At 39.4% G+C, this 22,515-nt stretch overlaps 1 protein-coding gene and 1 long non-coding RNA gene across 11 annotated transcripts in view; one reads left to right on the forward strand and one right to left on the reverse strand.

Annotated features, from left to right (window-relative positions):
- LOC124398034 (potassium/sodium hyperpolarization-activated cyclic nucleotide-gated channel 1) overlaps positions 1-22,515 on the forward strand; it is a 95,655-nt gene that overhangs the window by 43,870 nt on the left and 29,270 nt on the right. For all 3 annotated transcript variants that reach the window (XM_046868023.1, XM_046868024.1, XM_046868025.1), the window contains exons 4-5: positions 12,032-12,250; positions 20,759-20,905. In XM_046868023.1, coding sequence (XP_046723979.1) covers positions 12,032-12,250; positions 20,759-20,905 — 366 coding nt within the window. The remainder of the gene's footprint in view (positions 1-12,031; positions 12,251-20,758; positions 20,906-22,515) is intronic.
- LOC124398035 lies at positions 469-9,562 on the reverse strand. Of its 8 annotated transcripts, none has more exons than XR_006928006.1 (5): positions 7,747-8,161; positions 5,512-5,642; positions 4,407-4,583; positions 1,856-3,924; positions 469-761 (listed from the first exon to the last, which is right to left on the reverse strand). It is a non-coding gene; the product is annotated as an uncharacterized LOC124398035 (long non-coding RNA). The 8 variants fall into 8 exon arrangements; XR_006928005.1 differs by having other exon boundaries at positions 1,104-3,924; XR_006928010.1 differs by lacking the exon at positions 469-761 and adding an exon at positions 938-1,767.

Below are 22,515 nucleotides of genomic sequence, written 5' to 3' on the forward strand. Positions count from 1 at the left end.
GAACTAACATGATTACTGGAGTATAAGATTATAAGTAATGTTCTTTCTGCAGTCTTAAACAGTCTATATGGTTAGTAGCTCCGAGTTTTATAAGCTCAGCATTTGTGATCACCACAGATCCAGCATCAGCTTCTCCATGCCAGAGCCTTTAAACACTCCAGGAGGTCCAATGTCAAAACTCCACACATGTAGCGGGATCCAAATGGCACTGGTACGTCTCTAGATGGTTCAGGATGTTTGTGAGTTCGGCATCTACTTCTTTAAAGGTCCGTAATCATCACGAGGTGGGAGGTGACTGGAGCTGGAGCAACCTCAGGATGCCTCGGGATGGGGAGAGAAAGAGAAGCAGTGGAGAGGAATTAGCGTAGCTGCTGTTCATGATATTAACAGCACAAGTTGATAATGTGCATGTGATCAGATGTTCTGGAGCACAAGGTTATGATGTGATGTGTGTTATGTGTAGGCTTTGCTAAAAAGATACGTTTTTAATCTACACTTAAATTGGGTGAGTGTGTCTGAGCCCCGAACACCGTCAGGAAGACTATTATTGTGTACATTTAAATGGATGGATGGCTTCTTGCTGGCTACACATAGAGGGATGGCTAATGAGATCTTCATGTTTTTAATGTCTTCCATGACTAGTATTAATTCAGCGTCATACTTACTGCCAGTGTATTCCAGTCCACTGTCATTACAAAAGCAGCCTCTAGAGGTGAATCACTGATGCCACGTGCTGTTTTATTTACACGTGAGACTGCGTGCTGCACAGAGAGCGCTGTATTAGATTTATTCATCATTTATTTATTATATACTTTTACTATATATATATATATATATATATATATATATATATATATATATATATATATATATATATATATATATATATACACTATACCACAGCTTTTTATTTTTATATTTTTATAATAAAGTTCAGTAATATTTAACATGGAGTGTTTGTTTTTTATCCACTATCCATTTTAAAAACTAACTATTTGATTCGTGGTAGAGCTCCTACTAACAAATCACAAAAAGCTGGACAGGCCACGCCCACAACAAAGACCCTGTCAAACCTCAAGCCTTTAATTAAAAGCTGTACAAACCTTTAGCTAAAATGATTCCAGAGTTCCGTCTGACCAGCAGGATCTCATATCTCGTCTCATATCACAGAGATATCAGAGATTCCTGGTGCTTTTGCTCTGGTTTTGCCACTAATCTGCATTACGGGGAAATGCAACCTGACAGAACTCCTGTTTCGCCCCCGTGCCTCGCTAACCCCCTGATGACCCATTATAGACCTCACACCATCTCACACCAGCATGCTGTGGATTATCCCTCAGCAAGACCGCAAACCCCCCACCTGGTCCTGCAGAATAAGCCCCAGAGCTCGGCTCGTTCCGCTACTTATTCATCTGTATCGATTTTATTTTTTTCAGGGCAAAACATCTAAGCACGCAGGGCTGCTATTGATCCGGCCCGAGGGGAAAACACTTCACCAGCTACCTGTAAAGACAAATGAGTAATGGCGACGAGAGCGCAGATTATTTCCGTCGATGTTGGTCCGTTGTTTTTTGCCGCCTTGTTTGTCAGGATTTAGTTTTTTAGATTGTGCTATTTGCTTAAACACATCCTAAGAGGATTTGCAGTGAAAGAGCAGATTCTGCTCTACTGGTTTAAGAGGAAGGAGATGGAGATGGTGGAGATGGTGGAGATGGTGCTGGAGCTGGTTGCTTTTATATAAAGCATTTTTTCCAAACGTTTAAATATCTGTTAAAAGGTAACATTGTTTCATTTTGTTTAAACGATATGCTTCAAAATGTGTTTTGAAAAACACTACAATCGATTGTGTACTCACGTTTCCAAAATCATCCTCAAACACTTCCTCGTCAGACCTGATGGACGAAACACCAACTCTGCATTAGACTGATGATTTCTTTTCTTCTTCAACACCTCTTCACTCATCTGCTGTACACACTTAACAAACTGTAGTGGTCGACTGATATTTCTGCGTTTCATATCATGGTTCAGGTTCCTCCTCGTTGGTGCAATTCCCACTAATGAAGCACAGAACCCTTTCTTCTGTTCCATTAAATGCTGTTTTGCACAAATATAGCATACGGTGTTGAAGTATTCAGAATTTTAGACAGCTGCTTTTGCCTTATTTTTGGCCTGTCAGACATCACAACATCCCATGCTCTTTTCCAAAAAAATCACATGGAAACTGTTTTTTTGTTCATGATAAGCCTTAGAGAAAAAGAAATAGGAAAAGCATATTAGCTGGTTGAAGGTTTCATAAACTGCTCTGTAGTCCAAAAACCCTGTCAAATATAACCTACTGTAGTAAGTTATGGTCTACTCCCAAGGCTCTACTTCAGATCCTATCCCAGGAATTCTGTGTGTAAGGTAATATTGAAAATATTGGTCCTAGCGGTAATATCGCATCATCAGAAATGAAAGTAAACCAGAGAACATTGAACCAAGGAACCCGGAGCTATGAATCTGTCACAAAGTCGAGAGATCTCTAACTTCCTTGGCAATAAAATCTCGAAATGACATAAGACCAAGTGATACCTTGTGTCACTGAACCTGGGCACTAACAGCACGCTTGCACTCACATTCAGGTTTCCAACCACAGGAACCTCCTTGCAAAATAGCTGAGGAGCAAATACTCTTTACTGCAAAATAGTAATGAGGTGTGACACCATGGACCTGAATGAGCAGGGAACAGAGTCTCAATGGAGGACTGGACAACCAGCTTGTCAGATCACACAGTGTTTATCCAGCAGATCTGTCTTCTGTTCTATTTATTCATCTTCAGTAAGCACTTGGTTAAGGTAGGGGTGTAGATCCAGAGCCAGTCCTGGTAATGCTGGGAACAAGGTGGGAATACTGTACATCTTGAGCTTTGATCCAAAGCAATTGTGCAGTGAAGCTGTACATGCTACAACAAGCTGACATTTACTTTCACATGGGTGTGTAAAGATGCGAAATTCCTCAGGATCGTGCAGGGGAGCCTGAAATCTGCTAATCTTTCATAAAGGTTACATTTCCATCTATGGCATTTGGCAGACGGTTTTATCCTTTTATCCTTTATAAACTTATGGTTATCTCGTTTAAGCTCAAGGACTCAGCATTGGCAGCGTGGCTGCGCTTGGATTTAACCTACCTACTTCTGATCCGAAGTTTAACATCTTAACTTGACAAATTTGACGTTTATTTACAATAAAGCAATTTCAGACAACATATAAACAGCTATTGTAGAAAAACCTTTGTTACAAGTAGAATAATTTAGATTTTCTTTGCATATCCCAGCTTGTGATGGTGCTGGAGTTACGATATAATGGAGCAGAACTTACAACCTTCTGATCACACACGTAGAGACTTACCCACTGATCCACCACTGATAACAGTTCAAGATTAGCATGATGTACAGATGCATGTGCAGCTGTAATCCAGAACTCAATTCACTGATGTGAGTAGTTGTGATTTGTTGTGAAGTCTCTAAACCCAATATTCCTACATGCCTACTGAGAAAGCATCTCAATTCACCTCCTGTTACGTAATCCATCACGATGAACCTGAATCCATTTCTTGCATTTTCAGGTTTATAAACCCTAATGAGTTTTTAATTAAGTCAGTAAAGGAAAGGTCAGAAAAGCACACGTTTATCTCCAGGTGTAACCAAGTTAAACTTGAGGCTTCCAGCAGCTCTGCACAGAGAGAGAGAGAGAGAGAGAGAGAGAGAGAGAGAGAGAGAGAGAGAGAGAGAGAGAGAGAGAGAGAGAGAGAGAGAATGCCAGTATACACTGATCTGAATGTAGGTTGTGCTGGTTCCGCAACAGGGAAACCCAAACTTCGATACCAGGGTCCCCAAACTTTTTTTCTGAGAGGGCCACGTTCTTTTCTTTAAAGGGGATGGTCTGTCTGTAACAGAACAAGAGATATATCAATTTCAAGAGATATATCACCTAGTAAAAGAACATTATTACTAACATAATAGCGTTTTTTCATATTAATGCATATGCATGTGGTTAGTGGGTGAATCTAACACATAATTAGGCTACGTTAATAACTAGAGGTTGACCGATAATGGATTTTACAGATACAAATATATTCATTTATAATTATAGTTAAATAATTAATGAATTATAAATAATAAATATAATATAGCACTCTCCGTGCAGCGCATCGTCTCACTTGTAAAAACAAACAGCATTTGGTGCCAGTGATTCGCCTCTAGAGGCCGCTCTCGTATTGACAGCGAACCGGAAGCTGGAAAAACTATCGGCATGGATTTTTGTTGATAGCTATTTTCCAAGTCACCAGATCTCCTCTTAGCTTTAGTCATCATGCCAACGGGATCTCACCACATATGGAGTTGTCCTTTCATAGGATCCGTGTCTTACCTACTGAGGCTAACATCAGGAGATTGTAAATGTGTCAGAGATGTGTCAGGCCTGGCTCGAGATGTTTTATGGTCTTCATGGATGTCAGAGGCGAGGTGATGAATTATTGAGGGATGTGAGAAGTTGCTGGTGATGCTAGCGCTGGGGAACATGGAGCAGCAGCAAATGTCTTTATTCCTGAAATATATCAATAAATATTAATTTTAAACTAATAATTATTTAAATATGAATCAATTAGTTGGATTATTTTTATATATTATAAAATCTATTATATAATTTATATACTTATATTGGGAGAATTGGGAGCTTTGGGTTACCGATCGGAAAGTCGAGGGTTTAAGCCCCAGTATCGCCAAGCTGCTACTCTTGTGGCCCTTGAGCGAGGCCCTTAACCCCCTGTGCTCCAGTGGTGCTGTATCAGGGCTGACCTTGTGCTCTGACCACAACTTCCTAACATTGCTGGGATATGAGAAGTTCAGCATTTCATGCTCTGATCTGCGTCATTCCAGCCACGCAATTTCCAAAATAATGGCAAAATAACTATCCAGTGGTTTTCTCCCAAATTAAAAGAAGCTGATGCAGAATGGAATTTACGTGTCAGGTTAAATGAATTCACGTGATTTGACTCTTTGGAACGCTTTAAACTTCTGAAATCAGTGAACTCACTTTTATTTTTGGAGATTGTCTTTGCTGTGAAGAAAATTGAAAAATGCATCATTTAAAAAAAAAATTACATCATGATCAGATGTTCTGTAGTTGTAATGTTCCTCACAGTTGAAAAAAGCTACAGGAATTCGTTGAAATCGCTTTAGATATTCACACTTTGAGCTCTTTGGTTTTCCTGTTTGGATGCCGAATACAGACTACTGCCACCTGCTGGCATGGGAGAGTTCTGTTCTCTTATGCACGCACAGAACTTACACTTGTGGTTTGGTGTGTCAGATGCACCGGCCTAATTATCAGCACCGTTGCCAAAAAAAGCCAAAAAACGTCTCTGGCCTCTAATATTAACATTATATAAGAGTGGAATGAAAGTCTATAATTATATGTACATTAGCTGTTAATCGGAATCGAAATATTACTCACATGGAAAAAAAACACTCACCGTCATGTCTTGAGGTTGGCAGCGCAGTGTAACGTGAAGCTCCGTTTTTCTCTGCTGGATCGTACACCTCTATTTCCACTTCCTTAACAAGCATTACGCAACACCACCATTCCTTGACTGGCACTCGGCCCCTGGATTGGCACAAACACAAGTCCTCAATTTGTCAGTTGGTGGAACACCGAAATAGTCTCGTGCGTCATTTCTTTCCTAACGATTGTTAACGCCAAACCTGACAAGTCAAGATTCCACTAGTGTCCTGAGAAAGAGAGAGAGAGAGAGAGAGAGAGAGAGAGAGAGAGAGAGAGAGAGAGAGAGAAAGAGAGAGAGAGAGAGACTTCCGGTCTGGTTTAGCTTGTTATTTCATGCTGCAGTTCTCTTTTGGTTCACAGAACCAGTTTTCTTCTCGTCTGCTGGACTGATTAATCTCAGTGGCTCTTCTATAAGATTAAGGCCTGGTTGTGTAGGTCAGTCCGAGAACAAGTCACACACAGTTACGGATGTGACACTCATTTTGATTTGATGGTAAACATCTGGTAAACCCTCACGATGGATTGTGTTCTGGTCTTACTTCGGTTAAATCCCGGAACTGAAGCATTAAGAGTTAAAGCTCTTCGTTAAAGTCGTATAGAGATGATTTTTTTTAATCGTAGCTCCTAAACTAAGCTAGCTCGCTAACAATACTTTAGCTAGCTAACTAGCATTGTTGCATTTACTTATTTATTTCCCCTCTCTCCTTTTCCTTAACTTTATCTGTGTTTCCTTACAACAGTTGTGATACTCGAGTCTCCACAGTGAACAGCTGATAACTTCAATCACTTCATGATGAAACTATAATGAATGAATGAATGAATACCCGGTGATGATGATGAGGACGGGTTTCTTTATGACTCTGGTTTTTGATTAGGTTTCTTTCTCACATCGTCTCTGAGAGTCTTTCCCTCATCACAGTCACCTCTTATTAGGACTAAAAAACTTACAGGTAAAACAGTATGAATTTAAAATGTATATTCTCTGTCTGAATGTGAAATACGAATCGAATCGAATCGAATAGTGTCCACAGGCTGTGATAATACAGGGACCCATGTGATTAGACTTATTTCTTTCTAAAGTCTGAAACACATGCTGTTGTTATAGAAAACTTCAAAATAGCCATTACAATATTTATATTTATTGATTTTAAGTAAAATTATTCTAGTAATAAAAACAATTCATTAATTAATTAGTATATAAATAATGATCATCCTTAACCAGCCACTGTCCTCCAGGTCCTAGTGCCCCACCCATTTAATGCCCAGGCCACGCCCACAAGCACCAACAGTACCAGTGACCTGAGCGACTTGTGGCTCTTTAGTGTGAACACACACACACACACACACACACACACACACACACACACACACACACACACACACACACACACACACACACACACATTTATTACACACTGTGTGTTATTTTGCTGCCACTGAAACCTCACACTGAGTGTGAACCATAAAACTGCACGTTCCAGCTGGCAGAACAAAAAATCTACCATGAGTAGATTTACTTAATTATTTATTTATTTATTGTAGGTAAAAACTTTCTTTTATCTTTTTTTTTCATTGTTCTATTATGTATTGTGTTGTAAAATATGAAAAAAAGAAAGTTCTTTCTTTCTTTGTTTTAGATGTTTGAAGGCAAAGTCTTTTTCTTTTTCCTTCCTTTCTTCCTTCAATATTTTCTTTAGTCCTTCATTCCCTCGTTTCTTTCTTTCTTTCTTTCTTTCTTTCTTTCTTTCTTTTGATCAAAATCAGTGTTTCCTTTCTTCTTTCTTTTATCCTTACTTTCTTCTTTCTTTCTTAATTACCTCTTTCTTTTCTTCCTTCCTTCCCTCCTTCGTTCATCCTTTCTTTATTTCCTCCTATCTTACTTATTTTTCTTCTTTCCCAGCCTCCTTCCTTCCTTTCTTCCCCCTTTCTTTTTCCCTCCTTCCTTACTTCTTTTCCTTCCTTCCTTCCTTCCTTCCTTCCTTCCTTCCTTCCTTCCTATATCACTATCTGATGAATTAGTAGATGTGCAGGTGTTTGATGTTGTTCCTCACAGTGAATGGAACACGTGAGACAGCAGGGATCTTTTTCCTTCACTTCTTCCCCAACTTCACTTTCCTCCACTGATACCCCCACGTGTCTGTACACGTCCAGAACAGAGCCACGTTACATGTTTATATGTAAAATCTAATAGAAGGAGGTGGGTTACCTCTGAGCAGAATCCAGCTCTCCACACGTAACCGCTCGCTGGTCTGCTGGAGTTCAGAGCTGCTCTCTCGCTGTTCCTCTCCAAACCAGGCGTCAGTTAACAGCACAAATAACAAGTCTTTCTTTTTCTCCTTCGCAATCAGACACGTTGGAGTGATTCGCCGTGATTAGTGGACTGCACTCTACAAGCGTGTTGATTAGCTCAGTGGTGTCCGAGTGCAGGTGTGTGTGTGTGTGTGTGTGTGTGCGCGTGTGTGTGTGTGTGTGTGTTAGTCGGAATCAAGGTTCTGGGAAGGTGTTTGTCAGTTAGGTAAGACGATGAGCATGTGCAACATTAGTGCTAATAAAGCGGTAAACATCTGTGTGTGTGTGTGTGTGTGTGTGTGTGGGTAACATGCTAACACATTACTGTCTCGTGGTTAATTAGAGCACAAAATAAAAACGCGTGTGTGTGTGTGTGTGTGTGATGTGTTCCTATCAGCCCTGGTAAACAGAAACATGAATTAGTCATTAAGGTAGTAATTATTGGACGACTCCCGTTTACAGGAGCGTCGCAGCACATCAGTGTTTATTGTTATTTATTATTTCTGTAATTTTTTTCTTCCATCCAAACATCCTTCTAAAAGTCCAATCATCTTTTATCCACACTTTTTTGTACTCTACTTCAAAACTCATTTTTCTGTGTCCTTCCTTCATTCCTTCCTTCCGTCCTTTCTGCCCTTTTTCATCTATCCCTTCTTACTTTTTTATTTTTTTATATTTGTAATTTTTTTTTTTAAGCTTTTCCTTTAAAGGTATATTTCCATCCTTCCTTCTTTCCTTCTTTTCTTCCTTCCTTCCTTCCTTCCTTCCTTCCTTCCTACTCCCTATTATTCCCTTTAAATCTTTTACCATTCTTCATTCCTGTTTTTCATACTTCTTTCCTTTCTTTCCTTCCCTTTATCCTCCAAATGTTGGTTCTTCCTTTTCCTTCATTTCCTTAATCCTTACATCTTTCCTTTCTTACCTACATTATCCTTCAGAAGTCTTTCATTCCATCATTGCTTCCTTTTACCTTCATTTCCCCACCAAAGCCCCTTTCTTACTTTCATTTAATCGTTCCTTCTTACTACCTTCCCTTCTTTATCTTTCCCCACAAAGGTCCTTTCTTCATTCCTATCTTCCTTCCTTCCCTACCCTTTCATGTAATTCCTTTCTTCTCTTTTTCCTTCTTTGTCCAAAAATTATATCTCACACACACACACACACACACACACACACACACACACACACACCTGAACATCTGGGCCATTCTCACATCCTCAGTGGGCCAATAACGCATTATTACTAAGTTATTTGACATCAGACTGTCGATATGAGGACCTGCAGCGTTTTCCTCGGGGGCCTGGCTGCAGGTTTCCTCCTTTAATTACCGAGGTGTGTGTTTTGTTCAGGCAAAGCTCTGTGTCCCGCACAGACACGCAATAATTAAAATCCAATCTGTTATTAATCACAAACATTGTTGCAGGTGCAGGGAAAGGTGTGTGTGTGTGTGTGTGTGTGTGTGTGTGTGTGTGTGTGTGTGTGTGTGTGTGCATAAAGCTGAAAAATAGTGTAGCAGGGGTTGTGTTTGGGTTTTAAAGGAAAATTGTAGACATAACAAATAACAGTGTTTACAGATAATGAAGATCTCAGTGATCTTTATTCACTGTGAGAATGAAGACGGCGAGCAGCACCTGGTTTATCCACAGCTCTTCCTCTAATGGAGCTTCTGTAGTTCAGCTTCAGAGTCATTAACGCTTCGTTTTGTTTTGGTAAAATCAGCATGGATTTGATCCTGGAGATAAAACCATAAAAATAAATAAATAAATACAGAAAATAACAAGTGTTTTATTCGAAGACTTAAAAATGGCAGAGATTAGATCCTAGGGAAAAGGATTTAGAGATTAGACTCTGGACGACATAATGAGAGACTCACAAAAATATTATTTAGCCAAACAATGGTAGTGGATTAAATCCTGGAGATTAGATTTTGGAGATTAGACTCTAAAGATTTGATTCTGGAGATTAGACCCTGAATGACATAAGGACATTGATGAGACATAACTGAGAGATGAATAAGTGATTCATTTAGCCATAAACATTAATGAGAGATTAGATTCTAGAAATCCTAGATTAGATTCTGAAGATTAGATCCTAGAAATTAGACCCTGGAAAGATGAATGAGATAATAATAGAGAGAAAATAAGTAATTGAATTAGCTATAAAATTCTAATGGATTAGATCCCAAAGATTAGATTCTCGAGATTAGATCCTGGAGATTAGACACTAGATGGCATAAATAGGACATATAATTGAGACAAGTGACTCATTTAGCTGTATAAAATGGTACTAGATTAGACCATGATGATTAGATTCTGTAGATTCAATTCTGCACATAATTTCCTGGACAACATCAATGAGATATAAATCAGAGGTGATACTGTAGGACACAGGTGGACACGCCCACACATGACGAAAGGGTGGGGGAGGGGCCTGTGTATCCGCAGTGATGCGCTAGACGTTGCGTGTGGATTTAGGAATTTTTGGAAGCAAATTTTCTTCTCAGCACTTCGGCGTCTCAGAGGGAGCCGAATAAAATGTGAGCAGTCAGCAACTCGGGACCAACTACAGAGCCGGTACATTACTGAAGAGTTATCACATCCGTCTGCTGAGAACACTCTGATGAGAGCACACACACACACACACACACACACACACACACACACACACACACACAGAGCAGGGAATTGGGGCCATCCAGAAATAATTTTACGCTTCTTTTAGTTTGTCAGCGCCATGTTTCTGAGTGAAGTGCCGTCGCATCAGACGTCCAGGTGGAATTCGCTTCCCATCAGCAATGCTAAGTAATCGCAAAATACGAAAAAACACAGTGGGATGTTGGGAAAAGATCATCAGCAGATTTATAGACGTTTTCCGATACTGAAGGTCTGCTTATGTATAACAAAACCTGCTGTACCGCATTTCATAAATACCAGGAACCAACATGAGAATTTTCAAACAAGCATCAGGACATTCAGCAGAATTCAGACACCACATTCTCCATTAAATACCAACATTTACTATTAAACACCACCATTCTCCATTAAATACCACCATTCTCCATTAAATCCCATCATTCACCATAAAACACCACCATTCTCCATTAAACACCACCATTCACCATTAAATACCGACATTCACCATTTAACACCAACATTTACCATGTTGGTGTTTAATGGTGAATGTTGAAGTGTGATGGAGAATGTTGTTTGATGGTGAATGTCGGTGTTTGATGGTGAATGTTGGAGTGTGATTAAGATTGTTGGTGTTTGATGTTGAATGTTGGTGTTTAATGGAAAATGTTGGTGTTTGATGGTGAACACTGATATGTGTATGATACGAGTGTTTGTTTTTATATGTTTTGTTGTGAATTTCTATTTATTATTTGAATTTAAATTATTTACCTTTATAATAGTGTAGAATAATAAAGTCACACACATCGAGATATTTTGCGATTCATTAAATTGAACTGAATTAAATTGAACTGAATTGAAAGGTTGGAGATAAAAGGTGAAAGTGTGAGAAATGGAAGCTGAAGAAGAAAGTGATGAAAGAAAGACGAGATCAGTAAGTGGAGATAAAGAGAAAGAGCTGTAAAGAGGATCTCAGGCATGAAGGGCACAGCGACAGTCTGCTTTATGGATAAGCAGACGTTCATCACCTCTGTGACTGTAAGCTTCCAATAACTTCTCTCCTCCCACCCCTCTGTCTCCCTCTCTCTCTCTCTCTCTCTCTCTCTCTCTCTCTCTCTCTCTCTCTCTCTCTCTCTCTTTCTCTCTTTCTTTCTGTGTCTTTCCACTATACTTGGTTCCTTTTTCCTTTGCACCCATCTTTTATTCTCTATCTATCTATCTATCTATCTATCTATCTATCTATCTATCTATCTATCTATCTATCTATCTATCTACCTACCTACCTACCTACCTACCTACCTACCTACCTACCTACCTATCTATCTATCTATCTATCTATCTATCTATCTATCTATCTATCTATCTATCTATCTATCTATCTATCTATCTATCTTTACTTTTTACCTTTCATCCATTCCCATATCCTTCTACCTTTCTTTCTTTCTTTCTTTCTTTCTTTCTTTCTTTCTTTCTTTCTTTCTTTCTTTCTTTCTTTCTCCATCTCTCTCTATCCATCTTTCTCTCTCTCTCTCTCTCTCTCTCTCTCTCTCTCTCTCTCTCTCTCTCTCTCAGAACGACTCCTGGGGAAAGCAGTACTCGTACGCTCTCTTCAAGGCCATGAGTCACATGCTGTGTATAGGATACGGAGCCCGAGCGCCGGTCAGCATGTCTGATCTGTGGATCACGATGCTCAGCATGATCGTGGGAGCGACGTGTTACGCCATGTTCGTGGGTCACGCTACGGCGCTCATCCAGTCGCTCGACTCCTCACGCAGGCAGTACCAGGAGAAGGTAGGACAACGTTCTGCCCTTCACACTGCACTAACACTTTTTATTCTGTCCATGTTTTCCGTCTTTCTGTTTCTCGGGGCGGTGAACTCAGCAAGTTCTTCTTAGCTGGCTCTAACTCTGACTTGTTTTATTATATTGTTGTCTATAATTGTGTGTTAAACTATTCCCAATAGTCTATTCTCTTTATTTAAAAGCGTTTCTTTCAAGTTTCTATCTAATCAAATTGCAGTCGTCACCTTACATGTTGCCGGAGTCAGAGGTATCTGTCTGCTTCAAGGCCTTCAGAAATGAACACTGCAATCGACTGGTCACGCAAAATACATCAGAATGAAGTTGCTGTCTTAACCAATCAGATTGCGAGCTGGAGCCACTGAGGTTATTCTTAAAGGTGTCCAATAACTTCATCTTTTTCACGTTTTTGATTAAATGGTCAGAGAGCGCACTGGTCAGAACCTGGCAACCCACATCTGCACAAACTCAAATACATTCATGTGGATTGTTTTTTTATTCCACAACGACTGGCAGAGGAGAAGAAATTGATTTGCAGATACACTTACAAGGACATCTAACCCTAACCCTAGATCACCAAAAGTTCAAAACACAAGTTACGCTTTTTCATGAACCGTTTGTACTTTTTCATTTTGTTTCCTGTAGAATTTAAACAGAAAAACCCACAATCTGTCCTTGTTTCAAATCTCCAGGAAACCATAATGCACGTATAAAACGCAGGGAAAAACTCAGGGTGATGTGATGAGGTGAATATCGATGCTTCTGCTGGAGATGATGCATGTAGCGGTGCAGTTGTGGCTACAGTGAAAGGAGACGTGTTGAATCGTGTTCATTGGGTTTCTTTAGTAATGACTTTCGTTCTCACTGTATGAGATTCCGGTCTGTGATGCAGCCCACTGTGGCGTCATCGGGATGAAGAGGTGGATTGGTTCAGGTACAACACCACGGAAGGCCTGGGGGTGAAACACACAACCTACCACTCTCTCTCTCTCTCTCTCTCTCTCTCTCTCTCTCTCTCTCTCTCTCTCTCTCTCTTTCTCTCTCTCTCTCTTTCTCTCTCTCTCTCTCTCTCTCTCTCTCTCTCTCTCTCTCTCTCTCTCTCTCTCTCTCTCTCTCTCTCTATCTCTCTCTTTGTCTCTGCCTGACTGTCTATTTTTAGTGTGTTTTTCTATCTGTCCTTTTTGAGATGACTATCTGTCTGTACAAGAGCATTTTCTGTAGCTTCAAGGCATCACTATTCAACAGAGGGTTTAAAACAGTTCAGACAGACAGACAGACAGACAGACAGACAGACAGACAGACAGGCTCTGGAAGACAGATCTTGTTTAGGGATGAGCGGACGGGACGTATAGGACGTATCGATTGTCTCAGAGACTTGCTGTGGTGTAACGGATAAAGCAAAGTGTTTAACGGCTTCATTAACCACGTAAAGAAACCAGACATCTAAAAGACAAGAAACAGTGAGGAGGCTGAACACACACTCACTCACACACACACACACACACACACACACACACACACACACTCACTCACACACACACACACTGTCCGAAACAATGAGACGCTTATTGAGAATGTGATAAATTGATAAATTGTGGGGATAAGAAATGCACACATATATACACGTTATGGGCAAAAGTATTTGGACACCTGAGTTTTTCAGCCATATGTGGTTCATGCCAAAACTGTTAGCGTACAAATGACGATTCGGTTCAACATCTGATTTCATGGTTTGTGAAAGATCTTGAGATTTTGAGAAGCAACAGGAGCTTAAGAAGAAATCTCAATGAAACTTTTCACAAATTAAACAAACCCTTCGAAGCTGAAGACAAAGTAAAGATGAGACAGATACCTGATTACTTATACCTGATTACTTATTATATACAATTATTTTATGGCTTTACTTGAACGTATCAGTGACAAACAAAAAAAAGAAATCTGTCCACCATTAGCATCTGTGAACTAATTATTACAGAGTAAGTCTAATTTTCTACAAAGAGTCACTCATGTTCATCGTTCTTGTCCTCTGCGTTCGTTTCTAAGCCGAATCGTGGCTGTAATACTCTTAGCATGATTGCTCTGTGTACTTAAGTGCGCCAAATTTATCTCCAGTAAATGAGCTGTCGTCTGCGGGTGTAAGAGAAAGCCCTTAGAGGGAACCAGAGAAAAGAGATTTGACAGCATGTCGCAGAAAAAACAATAGAGAAGAGAAAATGACGGGGACCGGGGGGATTATTTCCTCTTTCAGCGACGTCAAGCCCTATATATATATACAGTATATATATATATATATAAAAAGGCTTTTAATAAACGTGGCGCGCTCACAGGCTGAAAGGGATCAGGCTCATTTGTCCCAGAGGTGCACAGACTTCACAGCGTCACACTCTCTGTGGGGTTTGTTGGGGTTTGGGTTTAATGTACACGGATCATTACAGCTTCGAGCCGAGCGTCCCGCGGATAATATCATTACACGCAAATGGAGGGATATCGAGTGGACGCGTTCCCTATTTAGCCTCGCAGCTTAAAGAGAGAGTTCAAAGGAGTTCAGGAGCAAAAAAAAAAAACAACAGCAAAAGTTACACCAGTGCACCAGTGTGCGCTCAAATTCTGCGCTCTGATTGGTCAGGAGATGATTGATTTTCTATAACAGGTGTACTACACATCTACCTGCATAAGTCCACTACTTAATATCATCATTATGACGCCGCTGCGATGAGAAACCATCAATATTATAGAGAACTGCAGTATAACAGCGCTGAATCTCATACAGTGAGAACGAATGTCAAACAGCTGCACTGACTGCATACATCATCTCTAGCAGAAGCATCGATTTTGGGGAGGAAGGAGCTTAGTGGTTAAGGCGTTTGGATTTGTGAGTTCCAATCCCAGCCACACCATTTCTGGGCCCCTGAGCAAGGCCCCTTAACTCTATAGCTACTCAGTTGTATGAATGAGATAAATGTGAATGTGTATCCCATAAAATTATCCCATTTTGTGCATTTTTTCTGTGCATTGCATTTTTCTTGTGGATTTGAAACAGAAGGGAAATTGTGTGTTTTCTATAAAGTTACTTCACTCGTTAATTACGTGATCTGATAGCGATCTGAACTCTAATGAAAACGCATGAAACTGTTTTCATTAGTTCGGACAAAAACGCCTACTTCTCACACAAATTTACATTTACGGTATTTAGGAAACACCAGAGCGAAGTACAAAAGTGCTTTAAGTCTTTATCAATGAATAAATTAACACTGGTTCGCTAGATTACAAACTTAAGATGCCATCAGCCTAAAACTCTATTGAGAGGAATTATAGCACGCTTAAAAGACAAAACAAACGAGGAAAAGTGCTAGTTTAAGTGTTTCAAATGACAAACCTTAGCGTCCGAAAGTGCGCTAAATGTCCATGGCGATTAACACTCGAGATCATTGTTCAGATCAGACTCCGGCGCTAATACGCTGAGAGACAATAATTATTCCGGACGGATTTCTACGGTTAAATCTGTGTGTGTGTGTTATACACTCCGAAAAAAAGCTTTTTAGAACGTTTGAGCTTCTGAGTTCCTCCGACTAATGAGATTCTCTCATCCTTAAAGCAGGAAGCTCCATGCGAAACGCCATCAATTTACCTGTCGCTTTTCTGCACAGAGTCTTATCTGAAACACACACACACATCACTCGGGTCACCTTGAAAATGACGAGGCAGGCTTTTTAATAATTTACATCCTGTCCAGAGGCTCTTGCATTAGCTTTTATCTCAGGTTTTAAATACGATGTCCTGCTGCTGTAGAAACATAGTGTGGTCGATTCGAGTGAACAGTGTACACACACACACACACACACACACACACACACACACACAGGGTGAACTTTCGATAATGTTTTCAATGTCACCGTTAACGTTTCTTGCTTGCTGATGTGTCGGAGAGGATATTGGAATAGATATTAGATGAAGTCCGATCACGCATACAATGGCAATGAGGAGGAGAGAGAAAGCAGCACTTCATTTCCTACATTCTGAGCATCGAGACACAATTTCATCAGATATGTCAATTTTCTCAATTCTTCTCAATGCAAAGTAGGAAATAACGAAAATATGCCATGCCCCTTCCATTTGCGTGACCACGCCCATCATTTATGTGGGCGAATATTTTTTTTCCTCTTTTAATCCTGTCTGAACAACAGTACACACAATTCGTTTTTGAGTTGTGGCTCCAGTGAAAGGAGACGTGTTGAATTGTTTATTGGGTTTCTTGCTTTAGTAATGACTCATAACTCATTCTCACTGTATGAGATTCCTGTCTGTGTCTTTGCAAATAACAAATATAAGCCACACTCAAAAGTGGTGATTGATGTGTAAGATGGCACCTCCTTTATTATGTCAAATTAAGATCAGACCACAACAAGGGCCCTGAAATCAGATAGAGATCAGATGTCACATGTACAGTACAGCACAGTGAAATTCTTTTCACATATCCCAACTTGGGGTCAGAGTGCAGGGAAAGTGCCAGCTGTGATACAGCACCCCTGGGCACAGCGGGTTAAGGGCCTTGCTCAAGGGCCCAATAGTGGCAGCTTGGCGATCCCAGTGCTTAAACCCCTGACTTTCCAAACAGTAACCCAGAGCTTTAACCACTGAGCTCCCACTCTTCCTACAGAAATCCATCCACTGTTCAGTTCAGATCAGCACTGAGAGGTCAGATCGAATGAGGTATTCACTCCTGCTTGAGTTGAACGTCAATCAGAGATCAGATAAAGATCAGATCTGAGTATGTGCATGTGAAACTAGATCACATTAAATCAGATGGATCTCTTTTTGATTGACAGCAGTTTATATTCATATTTATATTGAGTCTAACAACAAATTTCCATCCGAATCTTTAATCAGAAACATTATAATATAAAATATTTTTTTACTTCATGTGTTCCAGGGATAAGTTTTCCTTGAACACACAGAACCAGATGCCCAGAACCTTCTCAGCTCTCTGATGAAAGTGTAATAGAATTCTTTCAACCTATAACCTGGCGTCTGATTTCCGACAGGGACGAACACGATATCCTGACCCTTTATTTCTCCGCTTGGTTTCATATTCGTCCGTGGTCAATTAGGGTCGCTAATATTTCCTTTTTTTTTTCTTCCGCTAGGAACCGAGTCGCTTTCTATCGTTTCCACCTGAGTGACAGATTGCGAAACCGTGTAGGAGGAAAGCACCTCGCAGCGTGAGGGTTATATGTTATATTCGGCATCAGGAAAATAAATAGCCGGGCTGATTGCTTCCGACTCCTAATACAACCTTGCCTATGGTTGCTAAATGGTTAATACGATGCCTGGTTCAGTCGGAAAAAAGAAAAGGAAAAAGCACAACAAACAAATTCCCATTACTGCGACATTGTGCTTCGGCAGCAGCCGAGAAAAAGAGATAAGAGCAGTTTTTGGAGAAAAGCTTCCAGACCGTCAGCAAATTAAAAAACAAGCAGGTTTTTATATATTCAAGGCGTATATTTACACCAAGATCCGTACAGTAACTAACACACATTAGATAGAGAACAAATTTTCACTTTGGCGAAGTACAGAATCAATTAATCAACCTAAAAATAATTTAATTGATTAACACTGCTGGTGGGATTCTTTTTCTAACATTCCAGGAATTCCCTGTCATATATTAAAAAAATTCCCTGCTCTGTATTCTGAAAAGTCTCTGCCTTATATTCAGGGGTTTTGCTGTCTCATATTATAGTTACTTTAGAGAGAGTGGGAGCTCAGTGGTTGAGGTGCTGGATTGTTGATCGGAAGGTTGGGGGATCAAGCCCCAGTATCGCCAAGCTGACACTTTGGGGCCCTTGAGCAAGGCCCTTAACCCTCTGTGCTCCAGGGGCTCTGACCCCAGCTTCTAAGCAAACTGGGATGTGTGAAGAAAGCATTTCACTGTGCTGTAACGTATATGTGACAAATAAAGTCTATTCTATTATAAAATATCACTGCCCTTTACTGCCATATTGCCTTATTTTCAGGATATTCAAACAATTCCCTATTTATATTTTTATATTCTTTATTTATTTTTAATTTCTGAAAATTCTTAGTCTTATACTCTGAAATTCCTTGTCTAATATTCCAGGAATTCTTTGTCTTATATTCTGAAAACTCCTTGTCTTATATTCTGGAAATTTTCCGATTTATATTCCTAAAACTTCCTGCCTTGCAGTGACCAAGTTAAAGTTTATCTCAGGCTCAGCACAGATCAATTGGCCCTAAACAAACCTGAGTCTTATCACCTTCACACAGCTGCACCAGGGGTCGATGCACATGAGGCTGAGGGTTTTAGGCTGTTTTTCTTTCCTCTCCTCTTTGTCTCTCTCTCTCTCTCTCTCTCTCTCTCTCTCTCTCTCTCTCTCTGTCTTTCTGGTTCTAATGAATCTAACAGCAGGAGGGAAATGAAGGCCCACTTTCACGTGTCACAGAGACGGTCAGCGTGACTCTACTTGTTCACAGTTGTCATCTTTTTTTGGGTTGTGACAATTTGTTAAAGCTGTGTGTGTGTGTGTGTGTGTGTGTGTGTGTGTGTGTGTGTGTGTGTGTGTGTGTTAATACGTTTTAAAAAGCAGTTTTGCTAAAAGAACCATGTTACACTTTTTGCCACTTTGTGATATGCCTTATTTGTTTACTGGAATTATTTATTTATTTGTTTGTCATTTATTTGTTTAGTTGATCTGCAATATGTTAATATGTGTCTTTGATGTGCTTATTTTTCTTAATATCTTATTTTTAATCTTTACACAGGTGAAAATTTGGTGTATTTAGATTTGGTTTATGCACATGCATAGCTTGAGTTAATGTTTTCCAGAATTCTCTTGAGTAGAAGCATATGGGACGAGGTTTCTCTGGATCAACCCATCCAGACTAACCCTCTAAACACAAGCTACTCTAACACTCTAAATTCATGCTTAAACCAGACAAGAATCAGGGATGAGTAATGAAATGATAGAGCAAATGATGATATACAGTATGAAGGAAAAGATGTTGTTGGATTTATTAAACAAGTTTTTTGTTTGTTTTTGTTTGTGCATCTGTCTGAAGAATAAGCTGACCTTGCACTTTTCTGCGCTCAGTCATAGTTTTTCACTCCTCAAGAACAGAAAGTAGATTTTAAAGACGTATTATTATAAAGGAATGATATGTTTGAGTTGAATTACGCAGTGTGTATTTATAGCTCAGAATATACATTATGTAACAGAAACTGTATATAATATAGCTTTAATACTGCTCCTCGTTCGAGCGGATCTCACACAGAGAAAACTCAAATCATGTTCGAGGTCAGAATGATGAGTAACCGAGACAAAACTCTTTTGCGTAAATTCTGAACAGTGCTTTCGACAATTTTAGTGAAAAGTGCACAATATGCCCACAATTTCAGCATGAAATCTTCAGTCCGGTTATTTATCCCTCATCAGCTTGCTGAATCAGCATGTACAGACACGACGCAGGCTCTGATCCATGATCAGTTCGTCCTCACGCTGACACTGTAAATCCCTCTTTCTCCTCTCTGTCTTTAAGCTTCACTCCGAGTATCTCAGACAATCTGTCCTTCTCTCCGTCTGCATCCGTCTGAATAATTGCCAGAGTGTGTAACAGTCTGTATAAGTGTGTATAAATATATATAGGTGTGTATGGTGTGTATAAGTGTGTATAAGTGTGTATAGGTTTGTATGGTGTGTATAAATGTGTATAGGTGTGTATGGTGTGTATTGTGTGTATAAGTGTGTATAAATGTGTATAGTGTGTATAAATGTGTATAGGTGTGTATGGTGTGTATAAATGTGTTTGGTGTGTATAAGTGTGTATAAATTTGTATACGTGTGTATGGTGTATAAATGTGTTTGGTGTGTATAAGTGTGTATAAATTTGTATACGTGTGTATGGTGTGTATAAATGTGTTTGGTGTGTATTGTGCGTATAAGTGTGTATAGGCTTGTGTGGTGTGTACTAAATGTGAATAGGTGTGTATGGTGTGTATAAGTGTGTATAGGTTTGTATATGTGTGTATAAATGTGTATAGGTGTGTATGGTATGTATAAATGTGTATAGGTGTGTATGGTATGTATAAATGTGTATAGGTGTGTATAAGTGTATAGGTTTGTATATGTGTGTATAAATGTGTTTGTGTGTATAAGTGTGTATAAATGTGTATAGGTGTGTATGGTGTGTATAAATGTGTATAGGTGTGTATGGTGTGTATAAGTGTGTATAAGTGTGTATAGGTTTGTATGGTGTGTATAAGTGTGTATAGGTTTGTATGGTGTGTATAAGTGTGTATAGTTGTGTAAGTGTGTATGATTGTGTGTGTTGTTGGCAATAGGTGTATGAAAGGTCAATTTTTTTGACATCATAGACCCAACCTTGAGCACACACACACACACACACACACACACACACACACACCTGAACCCTGACACCTTTCTCTCTCTCACACTCATCTCTCTCATCTCTTTATCTGTTTTTCAGTATAAACAAGTGGAGCAGTACATGTCATTCCACAAGCTCCCGGCCGACATGCGGCAGAAGATCCACGATTACTACGAGCATCGCTACCAGGGCAAGATCTTCGACGAGGACAACATCCTGAATGAACTCAATGACCCTCTGAAAGAGGTACAGAACACACAACACGTACAAACATCACCACGCCGTGCATGGTGTACCATCAGACCAGAGACAATTCACCAAAAAACATCTCATGAGTATATTCAACATTGTTTTTTAGACCATATGACAGTTATGGTGGAGCTCAAATGCAGGGAAAATGAGCATATTTTGAATATACACAATAGCAACAAATGTATTGGGACACCTGACTTTCATGTGGTTCTTCCCCAAACTGTTAGTATAAAGTTCGAGACACAGAATTGTATCGGACGTGTTTGGATGCAGTTGCATGAGATTTTCCCTTCACTTGAACTAGGAGACCCAAAACCTGTTCCAGCATGACATCACCCCTGTGCACAAAGCAGCTCCATGAAGATCTGCTTTACATGGGTTTGAGTGGAAGATCTCCTGCTATAGAGCTCAAACCGACTGCACCCCAGGCCTCCTCACACCTTTGTGGCTGAATGAATCCCCACAAATCTTCACAAAATCTAGGGGAACATCTCCCCAGAAGAGTGGAGGTTATTATAACAGCAAATGGAGACAAAATGTGGAACAGTATTTCCAGGAAGACACACACACCAATCTTTGTCTAATCTGCACAGAATTTTTCTGCTATAAATGAAATGTATGTCTAAATATTATTACATGACCATATATGGCACTCAGGTTCTCGCATTAGATCCCAAAAATGGAGATAAAACAAAAGCAGTCGTGATGAAGCTGTGAAAGGATTTAGATTGAAAAGAAAATCACCAAAATAGGGAAAAAATTCACCTCCTTCAGAGTTTAAGAGCATGTTCTGTTCTCTTCTGTTCTTTCCTTTTCTTTAAAAACCTTTTCGCTGACGCACACGAGGCTGAAACGCTTCAGCCAGGAAAAAGGAGTAAACATCAGAAGTGCTTTTTATTTTCCTTCCTGATGCAGCTGAAAGTGTGGCTCAGGGCTCAGGTTTGGAAATCGGATTGGACAGCAGGAGGAAAATGTGCATGTGTGATTATACAAAATATTTAAATGAAGGTGCGATGTTTGGGACATGACGTGTAAAAAAAAGTCCTTCATTGACGTTTTTGGAGATTAAACTGAAATAGGAACGAGGGATAAATAATTAAAATTATATATATAACTTCAGCAAAGCGGATTATATTGTATTGATTAAATTGACTGACATTTTATTTATCATTTTCAAAGCAAAACTAATTATTTATATGTATTTTATTCATAATTATTAGATATATTTATGATACAATTGTTAAAATAATTGTTCAAGATTTTTTTTAAGTAATTTTTTTAAAGCATTTTTTTAACTAGCTCTTTTTACATTTCGTTTCTTTAGTTATTAATTTAGATTAGATTAGATTAAATTAGATTAGATTAGATTAGATTCAACTTTATTGTCATTACACATGTACAAGTACAAGGCAACGAAATGCAGTTTGGGTCTAACCAGAGTGCAATAACAGCAAGTGCAGGATATACAGTTTTTACATGAATTACATGAATTTACGTGGGTTTTTGGAGCCATTAAATACAAAATAAACAAAAATAAGACATAATTATAACTAAAAACTAAAACGGTATTAACTGGTATATTCATAATTTATTGAATGCTGGTG

Source organism: Silurus meridionalis, chromosome 15 (assembly GCF_014805685.1).
Source record: "Silurus meridionalis isolate SWU-2019-XX chromosome 15, ASM1480568v1, whole genome shotgun sequence".
NCBI classification, from domain to species: Eukaryota; Metazoa; Chordata; class Actinopteri; order Siluriformes; family Siluridae; genus Silurus; species Silurus meridionalis.